The 26,778-nt window shown below is 36.6% G+C and overlaps 2 protein-coding genes across 6 annotated transcripts in view; both read right to left on the reverse strand.

Moving 5' to 3' along the window:
- Positions 1–615: 615 nt before the first annotated feature.
- On the reverse strand, positions 616–3,394 carry LOC131552211 (uncharacterized). 2 transcript variants are annotated; one of them, XM_058795830.1, is made up of 5 exons: positions 1,835–3,394; positions 1,551–1,748; positions 1,304–1,476; positions 998–1,115; positions 616–879 (listed from the first exon to the last, which is right to left on the reverse strand). In XM_058795830.1, the coding sequence occupies exons 1-5, from the start codon at positions 3,329–3,331 to the stop codon at positions 664–666; spliced, it is 2,202 nt and encodes a 733-aa protein (XP_058651813.1). In that variant the 5' UTR covers positions 3,332–3,394; the 3' UTR covers positions 616–663. The 2 variants fall into 2 exon arrangements, with proteins under 2 accessions (XP_058651813.1, XP_058651812.1); XM_058795829.1 differs by having other exon boundaries at positions 998–1,136.
- A 7,142-nt stretch (positions 3,395–10,536) lies between these two features.
- itga9 (integrin, alpha 9) overlaps positions 10,537–26,778 on the reverse strand; it is a 104,822-nt gene continuing 88,580 nt past the window's right edge. For 3 of the 4 annotated variants that reach the window (XM_058795333.1, XM_058795330.1, XM_058795332.1), the window contains 8 exons: positions 25,864–25,953; positions 24,863–24,971; positions 23,727–23,834; positions 18,757–18,882; positions 18,386–18,505; positions 16,851–16,949; positions 14,749–14,868; positions 10,537–11,380 (listed from right to left, as the gene is read on the reverse strand). In XM_058795333.1, the coding sequence (XP_058651316.1) occupies positions 11,282–11,380; positions 14,749–14,868; positions 16,851–16,949; positions 18,386–18,505; positions 18,757–18,882; positions 23,727–23,834; positions 24,863–24,971; positions 25,864–25,953 (871 nt within the window). In that variant the 3' untranslated portion in view covers positions 10,537–11,281. The remainder of the gene's footprint in view (positions 11,381–14,748; positions 14,869–16,850; positions 16,950–18,385; positions 18,506–18,756; positions 18,883–23,726; positions 23,835–24,862; positions 24,972–25,863; positions 25,954–26,778) is intronic. The other variant, XM_058795331.1, reaches the window with a different exon arrangement.

Consider the following 26,778-nt stretch of genomic DNA (forward strand, 5'->3'; position numbering starts at 1 on the left):
ATTTATAATTTACTATCATAAAATGCATTAACCATAACTCTTCAAATACATGTTGAAATATATATGCATATATATCATTCAGACAAAATTGTGCAATGTTAAAAAAGGACTAATACAAAAAAAAAAAAATAACAGTACAATGCTAGTATAAATAATCATACTGAAAAATGAAAATCATTTAACGGCTACATGTAATGTATACCATTTAGCTTTCAAATGTTTCAAAAGTTTGATTTACATTTACAATTTTTTTTTTGTTTATGTCCTTTTTCTACATATTGCATAGTCCTTTTTTTTAAATTTTTTTTTTTTGGTCAGTAGATTTAAACATAACTCCATGTATTAGAAAGGGTATGTTTTTAAAGTATTACAGTAAATGATTTATAAATGAGATCAGGCTTGCAATTTTACTTGGACATTGATGATGAAATTATATCGAAAACGTTTTATCTTTTGACACTTCACATTTTGGCTACTTTTTATTATATTTTATTTTATTATCTCAGTATACATATTTTTGAAGACTTTTTTTATTAAAGCACATTGTGTTCATTATGCATTTTAGTTTGGTTTGTGAGGCTCAAAAAAATTATAAATCGATGTGTATACCTCAGTGTTCACAGACAACAGAATATCAAAAGTTACAGGCAAAATGAAGACCCTTTATTTTGTGTTTACTCGTTTGTATTTATCTAACACATGGATAGGTGGTGCAAGGCTGGGCGCTGTTGAATGTGGGAAGGTCCTACGTAGACCCAAATCATCAGTTTCTGGGTTAAGCTGTTCTTGAGCTCGGTGCATAAGGAGACTCTTTTTCCACTGGAAACAGAACGCTGCTGCCTTTGCTGCTTCTGAGTTTGGCTCAGGCTGTTTCAAACCCTGTAAAATCAGAAAGATAAGCATGCTAAATATCATACAAGAGAAGATAGAGCATAATGCTCCTTGACAATCTTATTTGCCCAAGTTGTTGGAGGAAAACCTTCTCAGTTTCTCTTACCCTGATGCAGGCAGCCTCTGCTGCTCGTACTCCTTGGATAACTGTCTGGAGTAGATTCTGTGCATTCTTCACCAGGATCTCATCTGATGATTTGCACCCAGGAGTAACTGCATTAACACTGGAGAGACACCATGCACCCCTTGGGTCACATGAGATTTTTGCATGTTTAATTTATTGTTAATGTTGTTTGCACATGTTTGAATGTGTCAGTGATTTCAGGAAGAAAGTAACTTTCAGATGCTGCAAGAAAGACCTTCAATCAGAATTATTGCAAGTCAGGGAGATATACTATTGATTGTCTCTCACCTTGAAATGATGGTAAGTTGGTTGGAAATGGTCAGAATCTGCTCTGCAATGACAAAGAGCTCCTCGGTGCAATGCTTGTCCAGACAGTGGTCTGCTATGACACGCACAAACTGGGTGATTGACTGGCCGCTTGAGACAAGATCTTTTGCAGATGTTACAAAAGCATCTTTGGTCTAAAGGTGAAACAAACTTGTGTCAGTATGGGAACATAAACTTCATGCAAAAGAAACCTTTCAAAGCTTCTGACCTGGATTGGCCCTTTCTTCTTTAGGTACTGGGCCATGTGATAGAGTTTATCTGCCATTTCTTTTGTCACCTTGACAATCTGGTTACCCTGGTCATCCCACTTCTCAGTCTCTCGTTTCAGAAAGAGAGAAGTGTAAGAGAGGGTCGTATCTACTAAGTTGAACACAGGACCTCTTGGGCTCCTCTGGGATGTCTCTTCCTGAGGTATATAAATATGTTACATTGCTTGATCTAAAATGCTGTCCATTCTTCAACTATAACATGATTCATCAGTTTTTTTATTACCTTATTTGGTTCCTGACTGGACACATCTTGGACACTGGTACTTGGTTTGCTTTTAGTAGGACCTTGATTATTTGTGGATAGAGGATGTATTGTTGCCTTTTTTGTGAAACTTGGTGTCTGGGAGACTCCACTAGACACTTTGCCCTGCAAACTACACTTGATCTGTTCCTTTGTGACCGCAAGAATTCCATCTACTCTACAAATTTCTTCAACAAGGTAATGTGCCTTTGCTGACCAGCACTGTGACTGAATATCAAGGGTGAGAGTGTCTCCAAGAGTTTGCGTCTCTGCTATCAGTCTGGCTCTACTCACAATGTCTGACATCTGAAATGTCAAGTGGTCATTGATGAATCTCAGATTGGACCTTTCTTTTGGGTCTCTAATGAAATTGAAGCAGTCCTGAATGGACTCTGTGGCACTTTTAACATTCTGCATAAGCAATTCTGCAGCACTTTCAAACTGTGCCAGAGTGTCTTCAGTTTCCCTGTCGCTATCTTTTGTTTGGACCGAGCATGCCAAAGCAATAGTATCTTGAACGGCCGTCACATAGTCATGGTTAACTTTGCTCAGGAGACAAGAGAGTGCTTTCATTTTAATCTGAAGCTGTCTCTGAAGTAGCTCTGATTTTGCCAGCATCAGGACACTTGAGAGGGACACCGTACCAACTTCTTCACCAGCCTGAAGGTAGGACTCTGTAAGTGTCTTCACGTCTTCTTGTAGTTCTCCTAGCAGTTTAACTTTATAGCTGTCTCGACAGTTCAAAGAAGACAGTCTCGCAGCTTCTTGTATGCGAAGTGAGTTCTCAGACATTACTGACAACCATTTTTTGGGTGTCATTTGATGTGTGATCATGTGCCCCTTACCATCAGTCGTAACTGTTCCCACAACCTTATCCAATGAGTTCAACAGTACTTGGACAGACAAGGCCCAAAGCATGCAGAGGCCGTCAAGTTCATCAGTTTGAGTTGGTCTTGAACCCACTACGTCTGTAAGATTCTTAGTGTTGGTTTGAGCTTTTTGGAGCTTGCTCTGCAAAGACATTATACTCTCATGACACTCACCCATCACCTTTATATCCGCTGATATCACAAGTTGCACGGCATCTGCACATAAACACATGACCTCGGTGAGTTCCTGTGTGATGGACTCCAACATATTGGGTACATAGTTTTGGAACATGGAGTAAACGGCATGGTACCACATCCCTGCCACTGGCAGCAATATCTTATGGGCATTTTTGATGAGGTCAGAGAAGTCCGTACTGTGTTTATAAATGCTATCTGTACTCATGGCTGAACTCATGGCTGTTTCCTGCGCTGTCTGGACAAGCATGGGTGTCAAGGACACGAGTTTGGACCGCAGACTTTCCACTTCCTCACTATCAGCTGTGTCTATGACACTGGTGGCTTCTCTTGTAGCTTGGGCATAGCTGTTTGAGAGTCCTAGAACTCCAGTGCAAGCCATGTTAAGAGCCTCCACATCTTTACCTTTGGTCATGCAGACAACTTCACACAAGAGAGGCAGCAAATCAATATTATGGAGCTGTATGACAGATTTAGATTGTGTGACAGGTGCAATCCATGCTTCTTCAGGGTTTGGCACATCGTGCTCCACTATTAGTTGAACAGCCAGATTCTCTAAACCATCTTTGAGCTGACATGGAATTTCTTCACTAGTGGAGCTTTGCACTGAAGACTCAGATTCTGTTTTATCAGAATGATTTTCAGTTGATCTTTCATGTTCTGAAATGGGCATAGCACATGGTACAGTACCGGGAGACTGGCGGGCCCCCTCCCGCAGTGGGCTAAGCAGATGTGGATGCTGCAAACCGTCAAGTCCTTCACGTAGAATGTCAAAGTGTTTTAGGGCTGTTGAAACACAATCAGAGAGCAATGAGAAAGCCTCATTGCTAAGACTGGTATTAGAGTAGATATCAGTGACACAACTTGTCACCTCAGCAGCAGATCCTTCCGCTTGCTTTATCAGAACCAGAAGTCCGTTACGGTAGATTGGATTGTCACTCTTACTGACATGTTTTCTCACGAGCTGGATTACCAAGCTCATATGGCCAATAAGCAAGCTTGCCTGTTTTGTGAGATACTGTGCATCTTCGTCTTCACGTGCCTCAACAAACTCCATCCAGTTGCTCTGCATCTCCTGAAGAGCAAGACAGACAAATTCCTTCACGTTTATGATGCTACTACATGCATGCAAGAGCTGCTCGATCTCCTCTGACCATCTCCGTTGCATCTCTTTTAGTTTTTCCAGAGCTTCACTTGAACGCACCTCGTCTTCCTCTAGATTTTGCACAAGTATGCAAATTGTTTGTTTCAGTCTCATGATGCATCCCCTTGAGTTCTCTACACCCTCAAGACTCTTTTCATCGCACGCTAAAGCTGAGATGAAGCCAGCCACTTCTGAAATCTTGTCAGCATGAGCTATGAAGGATTCAGATTGAACCTGAAGTGTTTCTACATCTTGCTCATCCTGGAAGATACAGCTCACGGTGTGCACCAACTGTTCCAAGGGGGTTGAAGTTGTGACAAATATGTCCATTACTCGTAACTGTGTGGCCTTTACCATAGCATCGTCAAGTTTGTGGATTTGATTCAAAAGAGAAGCACATGTGTTTGCAAGATGCTGATCATCACAGCATTTAATTTGTTGTGACATCTCTGACCAGAGCTGAAGGACTTGCTTGGAGTGTGCAGCAACCTCAAACTGAATATCCCTGCGTGTAGTGTTTGCTACCGCCATGCTGTGGAACACTAGGTCACGAAGCATAACATCAAAACCACCATCTTTAACACAAGCAGGATCAGAAAGCAGTCTTAGTAATTTGTTCCGTATTACGGTGTAGCATCCACATGAACCCCTGGCACCTGGTTCACAGTTGCTCTTGAGTGTGGCTATGATTTCATTTACAGTTGAGTCCACCTGGTTTAAGATGTACTGCTTTGCACTCTGTGCCTCCTCACTGTGTGCATGTTTGATTGTCGTGTACATGGCAGTGTGCAGCATGGAAACACATTTTTTCAGTGTTTCTAGAGAAGCCCTCAAATGCTCCTGTTGTTTGTCGTCACGCAGTTCCTGAATTCTTTCCACCACCAAGTTGTGAAGAAGCACCATTGCCTTTGAGTATACTTGAAATGCTTTCAATAAGGATGATATGTCTGCTGCAGCTCCTACTTGAGAAAGACACTGCAAGAGCCAATCAGCAGCTGCAGTGATCTTCCTTACAGTCGCATCATCTTCCACTAGAAGGATCTATAGAAACCAAAAGAAATTTTAGTCACAAAAAAAACTAAATTCTGGGCCAGTGCACAGATCCTGGTTCCAAACTGGACCCGAAACCTTGCTGATCTCGAACAAGGGAACCTATGACACCAGTAGGCAGAGTTTCCACTATAGACCTGAGTTTGAAAGGTAAATTAACCACATTAACAACAACAATTAAACATGTCAGTTCACCAGTGGTCGGCAGAAGAGGCCAATACTCTCCTTCCGCGGAGGTAACAAGCGATTCCGGTCACATGTTGGTGACGTAGAGGGTTCTGTTCCCAGCCAGTGGAAATGCAAACTGGTTCTGAAGGAGTGCCGCTCTTGGTCGAGCACCGGCTCCAGCTCCAGCACCAGCCCCAGTGGAAAAGTGCTTCTGGAGAGCTACCGTCCAACCAGAGTATGTGAGCTGAGTGGAGCGTCAACAATTTCCCCTCCACGCTCTGAGCATTTAATAATCACTCCGCTCCGGGTTCACCATTTCCCGCTCCCGCTCCACTCCATACTCGCTGATATCAGAAACACCGCTCCGCATCTAAAGTAGCCTATTTGTTTGAAATATCACAGTTCTGTTCATAATGTATATTAAAAAATAAAATAACAGGAGAGCTTCAAAGTGGCTTATTGGAACACTAGTGTGCAAACTTTTTTCCTACCACATTACAAGCTAATAACATGGTTGTCAGCATTAAAAGGTATAATTGCTGCTTTTTGCAGTGCAAATTTTGTTTGTGATGAAAATAGTATGTTTTCGTCAGTTATTATACCTATGGATCGATGCATTTCTTCCAGATTTCTGCTCATTCGAAATCGGATACAGATGAAGTAGCACTGTAAGATTACATTTGTTTGAATGCATTATTGAGAGAGCGATTGCGTGTGAATACGTGTTGTAGTAGCTACTTGTTTAAATCATGCTTTCAGCTGAAAATATTCAGTATCTAGAAGGAACAAACTAATTCCTTGAGAACTAACGTTATAACTTCCCACTCATGTCCATCATAGCCTTCACATTCTTTCTGATTTGAATGATCCCTCTCTATCAAGCTAGCTAAATATGTTGAACATGTGAATTCTTGCTAAATATGCAGTCATATTACGGGCTGTTGGCATGAATTGTACTCATGATGGAGCGGTGAAAACCACATCGCTCCACTCCGTGCTCCGCTCACGGTTCCAACCCTGCTCCAGCACATCTGCCAGTAATGATCAAATAACCCTAAACACCTTGATTAGCTGGTTCAAGCATGTTTGACTGGGTTTGGGATGGAAATCTGCAGGACGGTAGCTCTCCAGGAGAAGGGTTGGAGACCTCAGCTTTAGGAACAAGGTTGGGGAACACTGATCTAGATATAACCCTGAAGGGCATGTAGGCCAAAATCAGTTTCCTAGAGAGTGACAGTTCTGCAGTTTTTAGCTTTAACCTCAATTAAATTCAACTGAACCAGCTAAGGGGCAGTCGTGGCTTAATGGTTAAAGAGTCGGACCTGCAACCCTGAGGTCACGTCAGTTTAATCAAGTCCTCCAGGATTATTTGAAAACGACAGGAATGTAGTTTAGGTTGAAACTATACTCTGCAGGACTGTGGCCCTCCAGGAGTTCATTTATAGGATAAGAACATATCCCACAACTCTATGACTTTTGCATGCAGCTATTTTCCTTTACAACAAAAAACATATTACCTTGACCACACCTACTAGCACATTTTGAGTGGCTTCAATGAGTTCTTCTCTATGCTCTATGATCTCCGGTTGTATGCTGAGCTTTTGGGTGGCAAGAAGCACATGCTGACCAGAAACAGTCAGGGATTCAATGAGTGGATGCATTTCCATCTTCAGGACATCATCATCGGTGTCTTCCACTAACCTGAAAGCAAGGATATGTGGTATAATGTGGCTCTGTGGAGCCATTCACACAGTACATACCACAATGCAGTATCATGGCGTGTCCTTGTTTTTGGTACCATGCTAATGTGCCACAGTAACATCATGTTTGTAAAAAAATATATATTACCATCTAATTCCCCTACTCTCTCTTTAAGCAACAAAGCACTTTTTTTCAATGATATAGACAGCTATGTTTTTGTTTTTATGGGGCAAAGTAACTTTCATGTCAGCATTTATTTTTCTAAATATAATTTTTGTAATGTATTTATTTATATGCTTCATCTTCTACCCTGTCAGGAGAAATAAATGCCACTGACCTTGTTGCTACAGCTGCCATGTTTTTGGATGCTTTGGCCACCGCTTTAGCTGCAGCTTCCAGCCGGGTGAATTCATCCAGTTCTGTCTCGCTCCCGCACAATAGGATGAGGTGACACAGGTGAGTGGACAGAGGGGCCACCACCTGCTCTATCGAGCCTGTTTTTATCAAGCCATCCTCCAGTATAGATGTCATTTTTCTTGCACTGTAACAGAATACGTGTCAATATACAGCATTCTACCTGAAAAAAAAAAATAAATTTGTTACGTTACTCTAATTTTAGCTTTTAAATATTTGTCCGGTCAAACAATTTTAGATACTGACATTTATGGAATAATATTAAAATGTTTGATATAAGCAGCTAGGTGAAGATCTTCTTTGCTAATTGATATATTAAAATAGACATTTACCTGGTGGTATAGTAGCTCCGTGCAAGTGTAGCAGCTAATGAATAATGCAGTGCTTTTACTATGGGACAGCACTGTTTGTTTGGCTCTCATGTGTCCCATGGCAACCAAAGTAATTTATCCCAATCTAATTACTAAGCGATATAAAGAGCTAATGCAGTTTTATAATACAAGTGAAATTAAAACAATCAATTCATTGATTCAGCATATAAAGCATTTTAATTTCTGTGTTTTTCATATTTTTAAATGTCTAAACCTTTGGGTAGATGCTAGATGCTTAGTACTTTTCTCCATTACTACAACTTGTGATAACTTTATGCAAACATTTATGTCCATCCATCATTCTGAATAGTAATCAATCTTATTTATAATTGAAAAGAAAAAATTCCAGTACATTGAAATACATGAAATATAATACAATGAAATACAATGCATTTCCATACATTTCCAGTATGAATGAACCATTCTATATTAGCTGTGATTTTTCTTAAATCGACTCATTTGATTGCATTTGCAAAGGTATTGACATTTTACACAAAACTGACCTACAATTATACCTAATGTTAACTAAAACTGAAACTAGAACCATAAAAATTCAGTACTTTAAATAAAATAGACATAAAATTAACTTTTAATTCCAGCCATTTGCCAAGGCAACGTTTCTCATTTCTCTCTCTCTCTACAGTAAAAAAGACAAACTACAACAAAACCACTAAAACTTTATCTAAAATTCACAATATTAAGAAAAACTGTAATAGTATCTAAATGGTACTAAAACAACACTACATAAAATCCAAAATAACCATTTTAAATATATTTATAAGAAAACGTTTTAAATTCATACTCTTAAGCATTTACTTTTTGTAATGTATTGTTGTTTAATGAATTTTGTCACATACTAAAAAACAAAAAACAAAACAAAACAGACATTATACACCGCAATGTAGTGTAAATATTACACTAGTATTACACTAGAGGGCATCAGTGCAACAAGAAACACCCCACTGCACTAAATATTTGGGTGGCACGAACAAAACTGAGACGAAACATCTGTTTGTGATTTTTAATTTGAAAAAAGCAGTTTCAGTAGATAAATATACAGCTCGAGCTTGTACAACAAACATATTTCTCAATACATCTATAAAACATCAGTGACAGTAGTTTATTCTAAAATGCTCAAAATAGGTGATAATGGCAACAACACTCACAGTTTGGTTACACACTTACAATGTCAAGTATGTGTCTCTCTGAAACACAACTACGCAAGAACCTGGTGTTGGGCCGGACATGAAATGCAGACGTGGTTTTGCCATGCTAGTGGTGATTATTGATCAAATAATAAGAGATATTTTTTGGAGAATCTTCCAGCGATCATGTAATATCCAATTGCAAAGCTATTGATCAGTTGGTAAATATCAAAGATATGGTTTCTTTCAAATGAAAATGCAAAAAACAAGCAACTTCAGCTCCATGTGAAGTCTGACTGCGAACAGCTCATGTTGGGGCTGCGCTCTGAGTGAAGTCTAAAATGTTGACTTAAAACAAGCTGTTCCCATAAGCTTCAAAGTACGAGTTTGTGCCCAGTGATGAAGTACTGCACATTCCCACCTATTTTTAGGCCATTACACACTGCAGGTCCTGCATAGTTAAAACCTGGACCTATGCAGTCTGAACTTCAAAAAAACTTGTCATGGTACTTAGATAGATCACCCAAAAATGAAAATTCTGTCATTTCATTTTTGACTATTTTAATGATGTCCTTACTGTGTTTCTGTGCCTTGAACTTTACCCTTGCTATCTATGGAGGGTCAGAGAGCTCTCGGATTTCATCAGAAATATCTTAATTTGTGTTTTACGGGTTTGGAACGACATGAGGGTGAGTAATTAATGACAGAATTTTCATTTTTGGGTGAACTTCCCCTTTAAAAAGCAGGAGACATACTATATGGTGTCAAGTTTACTGTGGAAGAATATGCTGTGAGAATTTTTTGGAGAATATATGGCAGATTAAAGTGTTTTTATACTTACAGTAGAAATCAGTAAAATTGTAATTCATAACTTGGAATGTGTCCCTTGCATAACGTCTAAAATGTATATCTTGAGATCTTAGACAGCCAGAGGTCAACCAATTAGGACGTTTCTGAGTGAAACAATGAGAATTTGTAGGGTGGGATTTGATTTCATCCATTAGGATTTGACTAGATTGTGAACAGCTTCTATTTTTTAGGTGGTTGGAAAGGAATACAAAAAAGACAGAAAAGGTTCATATATTTTGTGAAAGATTATGAAGACAGAATCTTTTCTTCTGGAATAACATGCATCTTTCAGTGGGGTCAAAATCCAGTGCAGTACAAATAATGCTCTAAGCTGTGACTTTCACATACACTAAAAACGTTTTTAAGCTCAGAACGTCTATTGTTATCTCTTTCTGTTTTAAGAACAACTGGACTGAAATTAAATGGAAACTGTCTGAAAATGTACTCACCCTCAGGCCATCCAAGATGTAGGTGAGTTTGTTTCTTTATGAGAACAGATCTGGAGAAATGTAGCATTAAATCACTTGCTCACCAAAGTGAATGGGTGCCGTCAGAATGAGAGTCCAAACAGCTGATAAAAACATCACAGTAATCCACACGACTCCATTAAAAGTTCAAATGCCTTGATTAATTTTTTTAATTTACAAATGCAGCTTTTCACTTCACAAGACTGGAGTGGTGTGGATTATTGTGCTGTTTTTATCAGCTGTGTGGACTCTCATTCTGACGGCACCCATTCACTTTGGTGAGCAAGTGATTTAATGCTACATTTCTCCAGATCTGTTCTCATAAAGAAACAAACTCACCTACATCTTGGATGGCCTGAGGGTAAGTACATTTCCAGCAAACTTTCATTTTGAGGCGAACTACTCCTTTAACAACTCGAGCAATAACAACTTTGGTTTGCATCTCCTCTTTCATTTGTTCATGCAACATTTAACTCGTGAGTTGTCCGAATGAAGGGCACAAACTTTTGCTTTGCATTCTTTGTAAGTTAACATCTTGAGGGGATAAAGAGGTACAGTCCATCTTCAAGGTTCATCTGAAAACTGATGTGCACCAGAACACTGTGAAGGAATAACATCAACTCTTTGGCGTGTCAGTCATCAGTGCTTTAAAAACAACTCTTGAAGCTCTCTTCTATACAGTATGGAATACATTTTATAAAAAATAGATTTTTGCTTTTCAACAGCGCCCTGAGGGTTGTAATTGTCTGCTAGTATTGACACGATATCCACATTCGTTCCAGGAAGTCTCTCTTTCCGTCTCTTCAGACCCACTGGCAAGAGGCCTGTCCCATTGGGATCAATGGAATTCCACTGCGAGTCTCTTCTGGCAGGCCACGCGGTCACCTCGAACATCAGCTAGATCACCATCAACGACAAACAAAAAGTGTCAAACCTCCGAAAAATCTGGAGAATATTCTTTTCTTCCACATATGGAAGGCTGGAGGGTCTGGGTCTTAGGAGAGAGCCGTGGTGAAGGTAGCAGCTTATTGGATTTTCTGAACCCAATCCGAGCTCTCATTGGCTCTTCTGGACCCAATCCCAGCTTTCATCGCTGTCCTTCCTGTTCTTTTCGGCCTCTATGATCTCTCTGTAATGCCTCCTGAAGAATCCCATCTGCAAAACACAAAAATAATTGCTGAGTGTCGGCATACAGGGTGGGACAGTGGACAAATGACAAAATTATACTCCTTTTCCCAATCACATTAACTTACTGTGACAAAATACAAAGTGTGGGGACAAAAAGATTTTTTTAAAGAAATTAATATTTATATTCAGAATGAATGCTTTAAATAAATTAAAAAAAAGACAGTAAAGGCATCTCTATTTAAATGTCTATTTTTAAATAAATGCATCAAAATATAAAGTAGCATAACTCTTTTCAACACTGTTAATATAATGATTTCTGAAGGATCATGTGATGCTGAAGACTGGAGTAATGATGCTGAAAATTCAGCTTTGCATCACATTTTAAAATATATTACAATAAAAAAAACAGTTATTTTAAATTGCAATAATATTTAAAAAATGTTACTTTATTTTTGATCAAATAAATGCAGCCTTGATGAGCAGAAGAGACTTTTTTCAAAAACATAAAAATTGTACTGATCCCAAACTTTTGAATGGTATTGGAAATTTGACTGGCAGATCAAATACACCCAACCTAATGCAATCCTGCTTCAGACATATTGGCCATTAAATATCTAATTTGATCAAATTAAAAGGAGTATATGAAAATACCACTCGTTTTTGGGGCCTTGACCCAACACAAGATAAGGTTTCATTAAGAAATCCCTCATGACTGATGATATTCAAACTGTAAGAGGAATGCTTTATCATATCATATATAGGTATTCAAACATATTTATACATCCTCTGACTTTACATTACTAAAGATATTAGGTGTAATTGATGCCTGTATTGAATGTCTGAATATGTTAAAGTACGAATGAAATTTGAGCTACAGTGAAGGAGATTTAATGCAAAAATATTTTAGTTTGCTACACACACAAAGTTATCATACGACTTAAGAAAATTTGGAATTTATATTGAAAACACTGGCTCTGAGCTTCTTTAGTGTTTCCCAGAAGAAAGAAAGAAAGTCATAGATTCGGAGCAACAAAGCAGCGAGTAAATGATGTCATTTTCGGGTGAACTATCCCTTTGTGAAGTTGGAGCCAATGGACAGGGAGGGAGTCAGATAACTAGTGGGATGGGCGACACAGATAGTGCTACTGTAAAGAAGCGCGTCAGCGCAGGAAATATGCTGTTCCTCTTCCTGTGACTCAACAGGTTTGTCTTTGTTTGAATGCGGTTTATTGATTCAGACCCCGGCTCTCTCCAGGCATTTCCTGAAGCTGGAGTAGCTGGACATGTGCAGCTCTTGTTGAGGAGGTTTATTTTGGCAGATTTGGGATTTGGGGGGAAAAGTATCCCTACACCAACATTCCAGGATTTGCTCTAGTATTCCCGCTGGAAAGTAATGGAGTGGAAAAGAAAAGAAGGACTTGTTTGAGAAGCCTTGAAATCCGTTTGGTTCACTTTTATGTGTACGTGTAAATTATTGTCTGTGCTGTGTTTTGCTACTTTACAGTCGCTCTAGAGCTCTCTATTGACCCCTCAGGCCAAGAAAAACAACAGTAGTGTGTGAATGAGGGACATGTGACCCTCGACAAGTCCAGTTGAGGGAATATCTTTCAAAACTGAACTACCATCACCATCACCACCAAGAACTGTTTACTTCAAACAAAACTGTTCATCCACATCCGCTTTACTCTGCCTTTTTTTGGCAGAGGATATTAAAAGCAGCCCGATGCTAATTTAACTGTAACGGGACGCTGCACATGAGCAGGTGGTTCTGCTCTTTCAAGACACGATGACCTGAGGGGTCACATTCTCCGCTCACACTGACTTTGCTGAGCTGAACTGCCGTCCGAAAGGAACCGTCTCAGGCATGTGATTTGTCCTCGGCCTTAAAGTGAATATGACAAGCAAACAGCCTCATCTGGAAGTCTGTGTCTTTTGGACCAATGAGGACGGATATCTAGTAGAAAGTCTGATGTATATTTGCATAGTTCAACATTTTCTGTTGGTTCTGGAATAATGTTTCTATCAAGCAATCATCCTTAAATATGACTTTAATCCTAAAATGAGTGAGAAATGACAAGTTGATCATATTGTTTAAGCTCATGATCTCAAACCTCAAGACATTAGGAATGATCTGAAAAGTGTGTGGTGCACATTAAAAAGCTTTTCAGCCAAACTCATGAATAGTACAGCAGTTAGGTGGGCAGTAACAGTAGCAGATTACCGCTCACCAGCTTCAGTCATATACTGAAGTGACTGGTTAGTAGGGCTGGGTAATATGTCCCAAATTATTATCACAATATATATATATATATATTTTTTTCATATCATATGATACTAATGTTTAAACAACTTTAAATATGTCATTAATGAGAAAGGAAATGCTTTCCACATGTTTGTTAGACCTCAAGAATGAATGTAAAAACTTGTTTGTATACAACTAAACTCCACAAAGAAGCTACCTTTTAATTTAAAATTTTGCCCCCAATTCTGTTTTCTTATTAATTAATTAATTAATTAATTAATCATCTGAAATGAATTAATTTTTTTTTTACATTTACAAATATAATCAACTGAAAATATATCAGTAAATTCACAGCACACCATTGTATTTTTTTAGGTCAAATATGTTTTTTGTTGTAATTGTTCTTGTTGTTGCTGTTGTTGTTGTTTATGCAAATAAACTAATTTAAATTGTGAAAACATGGATGAAAAAATATATTTGTTATATGATAATCTTTAAAATAATAATAATTATTCTCAAAGTAACAATGATAATGACAAAATGCAATGATTTAATAGTAGTAGTAGTAGTAATAATAATAATAATAATTATTCATATTATTATCTTTACTACTACTACAAGTTTACTGATAGTGTAAATTGAAGAAATGATGACAGAAATATCTTAATATTTTATAGTAAAATGTACTTTTACACAATGTAATGTTATTATATATAACACACACACACACACACACACACATATATATATATATATATATATTATTACTATGAAAAGTAAATTTTATTATAAAATAGTAACATGTTTCTGTCATCGTTTCTATCATGAATATCGAAAATTACTCAAAAATTCAGTCTTGATATTGTGTTGTTGTTGTTTTTGATAAACATCCATATTGCTTCTACTTGGTCTTAAAGTTGTTGTTTTACAGTATGTGGACGGCTCCTATTTTTCCATTGTACAGTGACCGAAACTCTCAAAACATAATGATTATTACCCAAAAAGTGTTATAATGGTCGCTGCACTCTTGCCAACCCTAAACCTAGGCTTATAAGAATGTCGTTTAAGCCTCTAAATCCAGAGCAAACCCGGACGCTGCTCCAGAACCAACAAGGATGTTGACTGAGGAACATGTGTCTGTCTGAAACACTACCTTCCAGAGCAGCACCGCCAGCAGCAGGAAGATGAGGATTCCCACGAGGAGGCTGATGGCGATGATCCATCCCACCACGTAACCCCTGGGCTCCTGACTGTGAAGGGCCTCAAACACCAGCTGCAGGACAACACAAAGAGAGTGAACATACACACACGAACCAGACGGGACACGACATTCAGCATAACCTCACCGACTTAAACATATTACAGATCGTCATTTCTCAGCGGGACCCAAGATCAGACTTTACAGACTGTATGAATCACTGTGTCATTTCCTGAATTTTATAATGTCTGCGCTGAGTCTACAGTATATTGGGTGTTGACTCGATCAAAAGGAAATGAGAATTCATTCTTCAAGTCAACAAATCAATCAAACACAGGTCTGTGAAGGTTTTCATTAATCCAGATCATCACAGAATGCCAGGAAGAGTTCATTTGTTTACAACTGGATGTCATTATTTGAAGTCTGGTTTAAATGAATGACTATTTTTGGATGACCATTCCCTCTGAATAACATACATAGACATAGTTTCATGCACAATGTGTTATATGGCATACGTGCTTTCTGACCCTTAAATGTGGAAGAATTTCACCTCTGAAAACATAATGTACTGCCACAAAAACACAGCAAACAGTTCCCTCAATAGAGCTGGATGGAAATGTTGCATGAAAAGCTAGCAGAAAATCCCAGTCTGGAGCGAGATGCCAGCCCAGATAAATCTCGCTTCAGCTTCTGGCCACAATTTCACTCCTTGAATGTGAGGGTCGACGGAAAAAAAACACATTCAATCAAAATCACAAATGAGATAATATCTCAGTTGTTTCTTTGAAACAGCAATGAGATACAAATAAGAATTTTGATGAAGTTTAGAAGAGATCTTAACAACCTGAAACTAAATATATATGTACCTCAAAATAAATATGAATTGAAATATTTTTCATCAAATTCTATTAACATCAAATGATCTGAGTTCTATATTCTATGTCATTTTTATTAGTTTTGGTGGTTCTATTTATTTAGCTTTAATTTATTTTTAATGGTTTTAGTTTTAATAATTTTAGTACTTAAGCCTAAACCTATTTTATTTTGGTTAGTTGCCAAGGCAAAAGTTTTTGACTTTTAATTGTTTTAGTTAAAAATAAAAACAATTCAATATACTAACATCAGCAATGAAAACTATAAAAGAGCTGTAATATCTTCCTCTGCATGCCGTCTTTGGGATTAACATTTCTATATGATCAGACTTATTTTTATTCAATGGAAACTAAAGTGTAAGATATAAATATTGCACTAAATATATCTCAAGCATTTGTTGAGTTCAGCTGACTAAACTAATGATACAGCAGCATATAAAGGTTTAATGCTCACAGTTGGTCTGTCATTTCCAATTAGTTCAGGTGGCTGTTAACATGACGGAAATGACACAGTTGAAACACGCTACAAGACTGTGCGGTATTAATGCTTATATGTGGGCAATGCCATTTGTAAATGAGAGTTGCGTGTCCAGTGTTTGCCCCGGGGAGCGTCGTGTGACTTAATAACGGATTGCTTTGGGACTGATGCATTTCCTAAGTGCTGATGGCAGAAGGGGGCGCAGACAATTTTAACAGCCCTATTAGGAATTGAGCACTACACTACAAATGGGGGGCTGAAACTGGGTCAGAAACCCAATCAGCTGAGAGCAGGGCTGAACGAGATGCCATGGCACCAGACACTGAAATACAGTCCCATATTCCTCCAATCAATCGACACGCCGAGGTCTGCAGTATTAGAGGCGACTGTTCTCGAGCACAGCTGTAGAGTAAAAAAAGCCCCCTGCTCCCATATGAACGGCAAACTCGACCCAGATCTCAGTGGCTACTAAGAGCCGATGAGCTCAGTATCATGCAATCGGACAATTTCATTTTCTTCCGTGCATCAGGGGTCCTGATCGCTTTCAAAGACAATAATCTGTTCGCTTTCAATCTTACAATGAAAACCACCAGCATGTCAGATGAAGTCTGTGAAGCTCTGAGTCTAGTTTACAGTAATGGTACAAATATGCTTGGCAAGAGATGCTTGACTGTTGGATTGGATTATTCATGCATTTGATCACTTACAGAAATCTCCTCTGGAAGTCCGGTTGAGACCTCCACGGCCCTGTCGTCCAGCTGGACGTGACCTCGTGTCACAAACTGGATCACAGACGAGCTGTCCTGCTAACCACCCACCAATACACACCAGAGTTATTATACTTAAAACCAAAACTAAAACTTAAAATTAAAACCACTAAAAAAACGTAATTAAATCAAATAAAACATTAACTGAAATAAATTAAAGTATGCAAGTACAGCTGCCAAGGCAACATTTCTCCCTTTATTTTAGTTTGACTTAATTTAATAAAATAACTAAAACTAAAACTTAAATAACAATGAATAAAAATATAACAAAACAAAAACTACTAAACTAATAAAGCTAACAAAATGCCTATTAATATCTTTAAACTCAAATTCAAATGAAAACAGAAAAAAATTAAAATTAAAATCATAATAGTATCTCAATGATAATAAAATAACACAGACAGACACATTTACACAAAATAAACAGTGCTAATTCTCTATTATTTACACGTGTGGTCAGAATTGTTGGTACCCTTGGTAAATATGATCAAAGAAGGCTGTGAAAATAAATGTGCATTGTTAATACTTTTGATCTTTTATTTTTTTTTAAATCACAAAAATCTAAGCTTTCATTGGAGAATAAGAATTTAAAATGGGGGGAAATATTAGGGATGCACGATATTATCAGACCGATATCGGAATGCCCGATAATGCCTTTAAATGTAAATATCGGCATTGGCCCCATATAAAAAATTATGCCTATATGTCTTGCTGATAAGAGGAATGGGTTAACTCACATGTGCTCAGGGTGTGCTAGTGATTAGATCACGTCAGAAGTGTGGCTCATTCTTGAAGCAAAGTTTTGTCTGAATAATGATTAGATTCACTGTTTTGGATTGCTGCATTTAATCTGTGAAAGCAGGTACAGAATGACGCGTTCGGTTTGTGATACAGTAAACAGTAATAGCAGTGACAGCCTCCCCCTGGTCCTAACGCCTGCTCAGTAAAGAGTTTTAATTCAGCAGGGGGCGCTTATGGCCTACTTCTAATTAAATTAAAAGTAAAATAGCCTACACAAGTAACATTTACACTGTGTTTCTGATTAAATAAAGCAGTAATTGATGTCATAAAGTAATGAGTATATTTTGATTTAAACGTCAGAAGCTATAGCTTGCATGGAATTTTTTTTTTAAATTTTAAATGATTTTACATATACTGATTTATTCATAAATGTGTAATGTTTTATTTTTTAAACAAATCATAAGCTCTAAAATATTTTTTACAACTCTTTTGCTTTAGACAATCTACAAATGTTAAATCTTAAAAAAAAATGTTAGGATTAACACTGCATCTTTCTGGGGAAAATGCAGTGATTGTTTATTTAGTTAAAGCTACTACTAAGGCTAGCCTGACAGTATTTTAACTAGTTTATTAGCTTGTTTCTTCAATTTTACAACACTTAAAGTTTTAATCACGCTCTGAAGACTTGCATTTACACTTCACCAACTTTTTACTTCATTACAGCAATAACTCACCCTCTGTAGTATTTCAGTGTTCAGTAGCATTTGCACATCTATACTCGTGGCTTCTTCTTTAGCCTGAGAGCTCAGACTGCAGGAAATAGTAAGACACGCTCTGCCAGGCCGGTCACAGTCCTGTTGACACAGGATACCGTCAAAGATTCACCCGTTCAGCACAAAAACTTGTGTGAAATGAGCAGAGTGTTTTATGGGGCATTAAATGCTGTGCTCCACTGCACTAATGTACATGCATTGACAAAAATGCCTGACAAACAACATTAAATATGCAAATATGGCTTATTTCCAAGTGCTAAATGCATTTGAATGCCATTTTCACACATTGTGCTTTTTCCTCTGAACTATGAACAAGAAGTGCTTTGTCATACCAGAACTTTTCTGCCTGATTTGGTGAAGAAAGCAAAAATGGTATGGAAGATGCTCTCTTTGTCCTGAGGGATTGTGCAGGGTTTGGGGTTCCTGTGCCACGTGCAGTTCCCTCGACGTTCAGATACCTGCAGATAAACAGAAAACAAGAAAATGAGCGAATCTCACAGCTCTTTCTCAGCTAAATATCACCTGATTTCATCACAGACTTACTTACTGCACTTACTCATAAGAAAGAACAACAACATTAGTACATTAGTGCATCTGACTAACAAACTGAATGACTGACATACATTTCAATCAGCATTATTTGTTATTGAGATATTATAGTTTTTATTTTTATATTTTCAGTTTATTTTAATTCCAATTAAAGTTTTAAGAATTTTGTTGTGTTTTTGCCATTTTAGTAGTTAAAAAAAAAAAAAAGTCTATAGATGTTTTCATAATTATTTATATTGGTTTTATTTTTAGTTATTTTAGTACATGAAGCTAAACTAAATCAAAATGAGAATGTTGCCTTGGAAATTAGCTGTAAATATTTTTTTTATGGTTTTAATTTCAGTTTTTAGTTTATTATAATAACCCTGATTTCAATCAAAATTATTTGAATACTGGAGAAATTATACTGATCAGTTTTAAGAACTAAAATTATTACTCATTCCATATCAGTATTCTTTATTTTTAACAACAACTTAAGAGAGGGACATTTTTTTGATTTTCGCAGCATGGTTTAATACAGACTGTATAATGGAGTAAATGTTGAAAATAAGTGTTAAAAGTCTGCTACAGCTGCTTTATAACAGAATTTTGGATTTGCCTCATTTTTGAAGTTTGCATCATTAATTTTACTTTCCTGTTTATTACTGTCAAGCTGCTTTGAAACAGTCTGTATCGTATAAAGTGCTATAAAAATAAAGGTGAATTGACTTATAGTTAGTTGCAATATTTAGTGAATTCAAATGAAAAAAAGTTTACTGAAGTAATACTTATAAATATTGTTTTTAAAATGGCTTACTCAAATATTTGAGTTGCCTTAACTTGGGTCTACTGAATTTAATTTGTCATGGTACCTAGTTATTCAAATCTACTTATATTTTTTCACTTACTAAGTCTATAATCAATATTTCTGATTATGACTCAATATGACTTAATGACTCATTTTTAAGTGCAAGTACATGATAGTTTAAGTTTTCAGAGTGCTGGATGACTGGAAGGTGATGTGCTGAGATGCTCACAGACATTATCATTTATCCAGTGAGCTCAGACCTGCTAAGCAATTCAGATAACGAAAGGCAGTTCTTTCCCAGCGGGAGTTGGGAAGCCTTTCTCTGACAGCATGTCCCATCTGGAGTGATTTAATGTCCCGCTGCCCCTTCCTCCCCTCTGCCCCCGGGGAACACTTCACCTCTTCCTTTAACCAGCATCCTTTCCAGTCAGACCTCCATAGAGGAAATCATCTGAAGACCTCACATCGTCTTCTCTCAAGTCAATGGAAGGATCTCTGCCTGTTTCACACATGATTTTACAAACACACTAGTCTGAGTCAACAGTGTGTCATTCATAGGCTGATTTCACTACAGTACTGTTTTAAAACCTAGCAATTTGCCTCCCTAGATAGTGTTTTAAGAAATATAAAAACCCAGACTCATTGGAAAAACACTTCTGCAAAATGATATTACATTATTTCTTGCATCTTTTGCTTTCAGACTAAAATGTAAAATGTCTGGGGAGTGGCACTAAAACTGCTTTCAATTTTCCAGGAAATAGATAAACATGAATCTGGCAATGTTTTATTACGTACATATGGTGGCAGTCTGGAAACTAAATATCTGGTGAGTGTGGTGCTAAAAGCTAAACTAAACCCTATCCTAAACCTAACCAATAGTGTCAGCAAAACAAACGAGAGATTAAAACATATTTTACTGAAGCAACCATGCCATTTTAGCTTGCTTTTAAAAGTTTTTGAGCTTTTTTCTCGTGACTTGAGTGTAATGCTTTACCAGGTGAGCTACTGAGTAAGTTTACTATCTCAGAAAAGCCATGGATATGAAGCTGGTTATGTGATGCAACCTCAAAATGTATTAGTTTACAAATCAAGCACTACGGCAAAAGTGTTCTGAGGTCATAATAGCACTGAGCAAGGAACCATGTGAAAATAAGTCTTTAATAAATAAGATCAATAATCTGCACCTGTATTTATAATTTGTGTGAAAAGGAATAAAAGTAGTTGGTGTTTTACTGCCACTAGTGTTAATTTCAGCTGGAAACTGCAGAGTATTGCAGTGTATACGTCTGTTTTTGGGAGTTTAGTAAAAATGGTAGATGTACGTTTTTCGCATTAAAATCAGGCCAGAAATTTACATTTATGTGCAAGCAAACATTAGCTGCACAAGCTAAAATTTGTGTCATTATGCTGAGAATGTTACACAAGTGAACATATTTATAGCTACCAACCTAAACAATAATAGACAAGAGTTAAATGACATTTGAAGGTAGTTTGATTGCCTCATTGAGTACAAACTGAGGCTTGTTACCACCACAGTAATGCAAGAACCAGAACGCAGTGTGTTCAAAACACCTGTATACTTGCCAAGCATTCACTTTTGGATTTGATACTTGCTTGTTTTAATAAAATAGGTCTTTTGTTGGTTTTAAGAGTCAAATTAACCCAAATTATAAAATATATATTAAATATTTTAGTCTATGCTACTATAAAGGTTTTCTGTTTTTCCAAGTGTTGATTTTTGGCGAATTGCATAGAAACCAATGGGGGTCAATTTGACTGTGGGCACAAAATTTGTACAGTCTTTCCAAAACACATTTATGTGTCGAAACTTTGCATGCACATTCATGACCCTAAATGAGGAAAAAGTCACCAAATTTCAAGAATAAATAGTTTAATTAGTGTTTCAAGCTGTTTAAATGTGGGTCAAATTTATCAGAACACAAAATGAGGGTTAAAGTGTGTTTGGAAGGCAGCTCACTAGGTTTTTTTATTTTTTTAATAAAGCTGATGACATCTCATCAGCATCGAGGGACCAGCCAAAGCTGTTTATGTATAAATGCCTCATATGTTTTCAGTCATGTGAAGAGTGGAATTCCTCCACGTGTGCATTTTTAATTAGGCAGAGTGTTTATGCTGTCCATGTGGGTGCCTGGGAACCTCCGCTCCTCCTTGAGTTGAGTTACCCAGCATTGCCACTGTGCTACAGGTTAGTCAGGGTGAACAGAAGCTTTCCCCAAGTGTCCCATTCCACCCTTTCGTGCAAACCATTTAATCCTCTCATAAGTGATTCCATATGGGACGTAAAGGGTGGGATACAAACCTCCCCCATCCTCCCATTCACAGTAAACAGGTTGATCCCTGGCCTGATCTAGCAATTTGGCCGATGCAAGGGTTAAATCAACATAGTATGTGGTGCAGGTCTTGAATTTCTTCCCTCTGTATAAGCTTATTGTGAGTTTAACTACCTACACCCATCTCTCACCTCTGAATTCACTATAAGCCTGAGGATGTTGCCCTCACTGAACTCTCACTGTATGAGAACAGAACATAATCAACACGCTGCCCTCGCTTCTATTGATATAATATAGATAAAGCCTAGCTCTGTATATTTAGCTTCAAAACATGGAACAATCGTGGCATTTATAAAGTACTTTAAATAATATAATCTTATACTTAATCTTAAGTATAAACAATGTTTTAAAGATAATATAAGTAAGACATAATTGACATTGGACCATAGAATTATTGAAAACCTAATGCATGTAATACAGGCATAATGTGAAGCCTTACATTTTTAAAATGCACCATTCTAACTTAAATTATTTCACTTACCTGTATATCATGATTATGAAGACAAGTTTTGTCTCTAAAATGCTCAATACTTACTCTGCCAATTAACCCTCAACAAGCCTGCGGCACCATTTCGAATATGTTTGTTTGGAAATTACGTAGCAAAATTATAAGGAATAATTGATGACAGGGCCATGAAATTGTTGCAAACCAATGCACCCTAAGTTTGCAATGCAGCTATGAAGCAACTTGCGGTAATTTTCATTAATTCACAGTAAATGCTACATTAACTGATCTCAGCACACACTGTGAGTTTGGGTTTAAAACGTTTAGGTTTATAACATGCATTTGGCAACACAACATGCACCAACAGTCTAATGAGATGCGATAATAAACCTCCTGTTGTCAACAAAACAGAAGCTGCAGTTTTCTGCCAAAATAAAAGCTTGATGTTTTAATGTTTGAAAATGAAGAAATTAAGACAGCCACAAATATTATTGTATTTTAATTTTATACACTATATTGTAATTTTATAGTTGTATTGAACAATAAAAATAGTTATTATTATTATTATTTTATATTTCTTACATACTATTTTTTTTATTTTACACTGAAATATTAACAGTAATATTTCTTATTTTGTTTATTTATAATATTAATAATAATTAATTTCATTGTCATATTATATACTAACAAAATTGTCAGCCAAATTTTGCAGCCCTACTAGCACAGCAAACCTGCTGCTTTAAAAATTCTATAAATAAAAAACAAAGTAAAATAAATAAATAAACAAACAAATAAATAAATATTTTACATTGCAATAACAATTTTTTATCAGAGAAATTAGATTTCGCAATTAGATAACACCCCCCCCCCCCCCCCAATCATCCAGCTCTAAAAGTACAGTGAGTATCTTGCATAAAATAGCATAATACCAGCTTAGAAAGAACATGCTGAATTGAAAATTATTCAAGCTTTCTAAGACTCTGTCAACCAATCAAAAAACAACAATGCTGTGGAATAACGCAAAACAATACCTAGCATGAACAGGTCAGAGAAACCATTTACAGCACAAACAAGTGTGATGAGAATGGACAGCTGTATAACGGATGTGAGGGAAAATGATGAGAAAGTAGTTTAGCTAAATAAACAAGCACATGAGTGGCAGGAACTCACTTGTGTGTCAATGATATGGAACATATCTGCCCCGTTACCAGCCAGGCGGTTGGGTATCCTGATGTCCACCGTGGAGCCTGGAAGTCTGCTGGGCCCATTGTTTATCACCTACACAAACAACACACAGGAAACAGATCAACGCTGGGATTTACGCTCAACACGACAAATAACAGCTAATAGAGCAAACAGTACACTTCATACACGTTTAAAACACATTATAATGCAGCTTGGTTCTAGATTGGTCAAATGTGACATTTTGAAGTCAGATATTGGTCATTTTGGCTTCTTTAGTTGGGGGACAGTGAATATTTGGAAATTGTATTGACTTAAATGCACTGACACTAATGGATGAGAACTGAACTGAGCTGGTGATGGCATCGCTGTTTTTATACAATAATTGAACTCATTCCATAATTGATGAACTTTACACAGTTATTGAATCAAACTGAATCAACCATGAACTGAATAATAACTGTTGTCATTTTAGAGCTGCTTTAAAACAGAACTGATCACTGAATCATTATCTTCTTATTTATCACTGTAAAGCTGCTTTGAAATCTGTATTTTATAAAGTGCTATATGAATAAAGGTGACTTGACTTGACATTGAATTATTAAAAAATTTATATAATACAGGCATAATGTGAAGTCTTTCAATCATGCAATAATTAAACATTTTCAATAATACTACAATCCAAAAGCAATTATCAAATATTCAGCTTACTTGATGTGCTAATATAACTAAAACTGAAATAAAAATGATTAAAACCCTTATTGGAAAACTAAGAAAAATTACAAAAAACTCAACAAAATTAAAACGGAATATATATAAATAAAATCTAAATATTAATAAAAACTATAGTACAAGTAAAATATTAAACACTTTGGAAACACGCCATCACAGTCTGTGAAAAGGGCCCATCATGTAAACTATTATATTAAACTATAAACTATATATTACTTTTTTTACCAAGTAATTGATCCCCTGATATTGCTAGTGCTCATGAATAAATAAATAAATAAATAAGATAAGATACCCTGTCATACCTAACTGTACTAACTTACAGATACTGCAATAAAATGTACTGAAAAACATCACATCTGAGCTGCATATGAACATATTGCAGTGTGGGATACCTGAAAGGTGAAGTTGAGCGGCTGAAAGCTGCACTCCATGTCGTCTAGCTGAACGAAGCGTGATCGGTCCACTGAGTTTCCATACACAAAAGACGTAGGCGTGACCACACTGTAGAAAAGGACTTACAGTTACTATGGTAATCCTTGCTATTCATTGTGATATTGTTCTGTCTCTCACTTAACGTGATTAATTTGATGTATAATATAGAATACATGTGCTGCTGTCAGAATTACTTTATTTTAGTAAAACACTGCAGCTTTTATAGCTCAAACTCTTGGAAACTAGTCCTTGTGTCTGCAGAGTGTTGCATTACTTATTAAATGACATAAAACAGACTTTGATGTGATTTTACATCCAACCACTGAAGATCGTGTTTATGTATTAAAGTGTAGTCTCTGGCGCGCTCATCTAAAACATTACAGGGAGGACGTTCTCATTATCAGTCTCTACATCTTGCTGTAGAACATGTTGTGTATTTAAGCCTCATTCATCTGCGAAACAAGTGAGCCTGTAACTTTGAAATACTCCAGCGCCGCAAAGAAACTGGTGCCAAAAAAGAAATGTGCACGTAAGCGCTGTATACTGAGTGGACAGCAAATGTTTCTGGTGTTATCAGACGTCTGTCTGGAAGTGTAATGGGCTGCAAAGCTGTTACAGGAATAGTCACCCAAAAAAATGAAAAGAAAACTCTTATATTACGTACTTACCCTCATGTTAAAAACCTGTATGAACTGATTTTCCTATGAAGCACCAAGATAGTAGTAGTGAACAAAGTTCATTCTGATCTTATGCATTCAATGAAAGTGTTTATTTTTATTAATCAGGCTTCAGAAGACTTGGAATATAGCGCACAAGTCATAAAGACTACTTTTAAAGTGACTTGTACAAGTCACTACAAACTACTTTTGTAGTTTTGAACATGAATGTGAACAAATAATGATGAAATTAATTTTTTGTTTGGACGTTTTCTTTAAGCCGTCTCATGAAGTGTAAATCTTACCCTGTGATTGTTGTGTCCACCTCATGTACCAGCGGTATGGACAACTCCAATGTGTTATCATGAAGTGTGCTATCATGTTCTGGATTGGCACTAAGAAAAAAAAAAAAAAATGAAAATATGAATAAATAATAACAAAAACTATTTATTTTGAATTGTTAAGTCATTAGTCATTCATTTAAAAAAGAGGGTTTTCAAATATATAAATCATATAAATCACTGAGCAAGGATGCATTAAACTGATCAAAAGTGACAGTTACGACATTTAGAACGTTAAGACATTAGATTTGTATTTTAAATAAATGCTGTTCTTTTGAACTTTCTATTTATCAAAGAATCCTGAAAAAAACATGTCAAGGTTTCCACAAAATTAATCAGCTGCACAACTGTTTTCAACATTGATAATAATAATAAATGTTTCTTGAGCAGCAAATCAGAATATTAGAATGATTTCTGAAGGATCATGTGACACTGAAGATTGGAGAAATGATGCTGAAAATTCAGCTTTGCATCACAGGAATAAATGACATTTTACAATGTATATTAAAACAGAAAACAGTTATTTGAAACTGTACAAATATTTCACAATTTATTTATTTTTTTCTGTATTTTTGATCAAATAAATGCAGCCTTTGTAAGCACAAGAGACTTCTTTCAAAAGCATTTAAAAATCTTACTAACCCCAAACTTTTGAACAGTCGTATAGGTACTGACATGCCATGTGTCTTTAGCATGGTTGTTCATACAGTGTAATTGATTAAGTTTCTACTGTAAGATGGCCAAATGTGCATTACAAGAGCTGTATTTGCCTCACTAAGAGATCTCTGAGCAAAGAAAACACATCTGGCCAGCATTAGATTAATATCATCAAGACTTCAATATCAAGGCAAACCACTTAATTTCTCTTAAAATAGCCAA

Source organism: Onychostoma macrolepis, chromosome 13, assembly GCF_012432095.1.
Source record: "Onychostoma macrolepis isolate SWU-2019 chromosome 13, ASM1243209v1, whole genome shotgun sequence".
Taxonomy (NCBI): domain Eukaryota; kingdom Metazoa; phylum Chordata; class Actinopteri; order Cypriniformes; family Cyprinidae; genus Onychostoma; species Onychostoma macrolepis.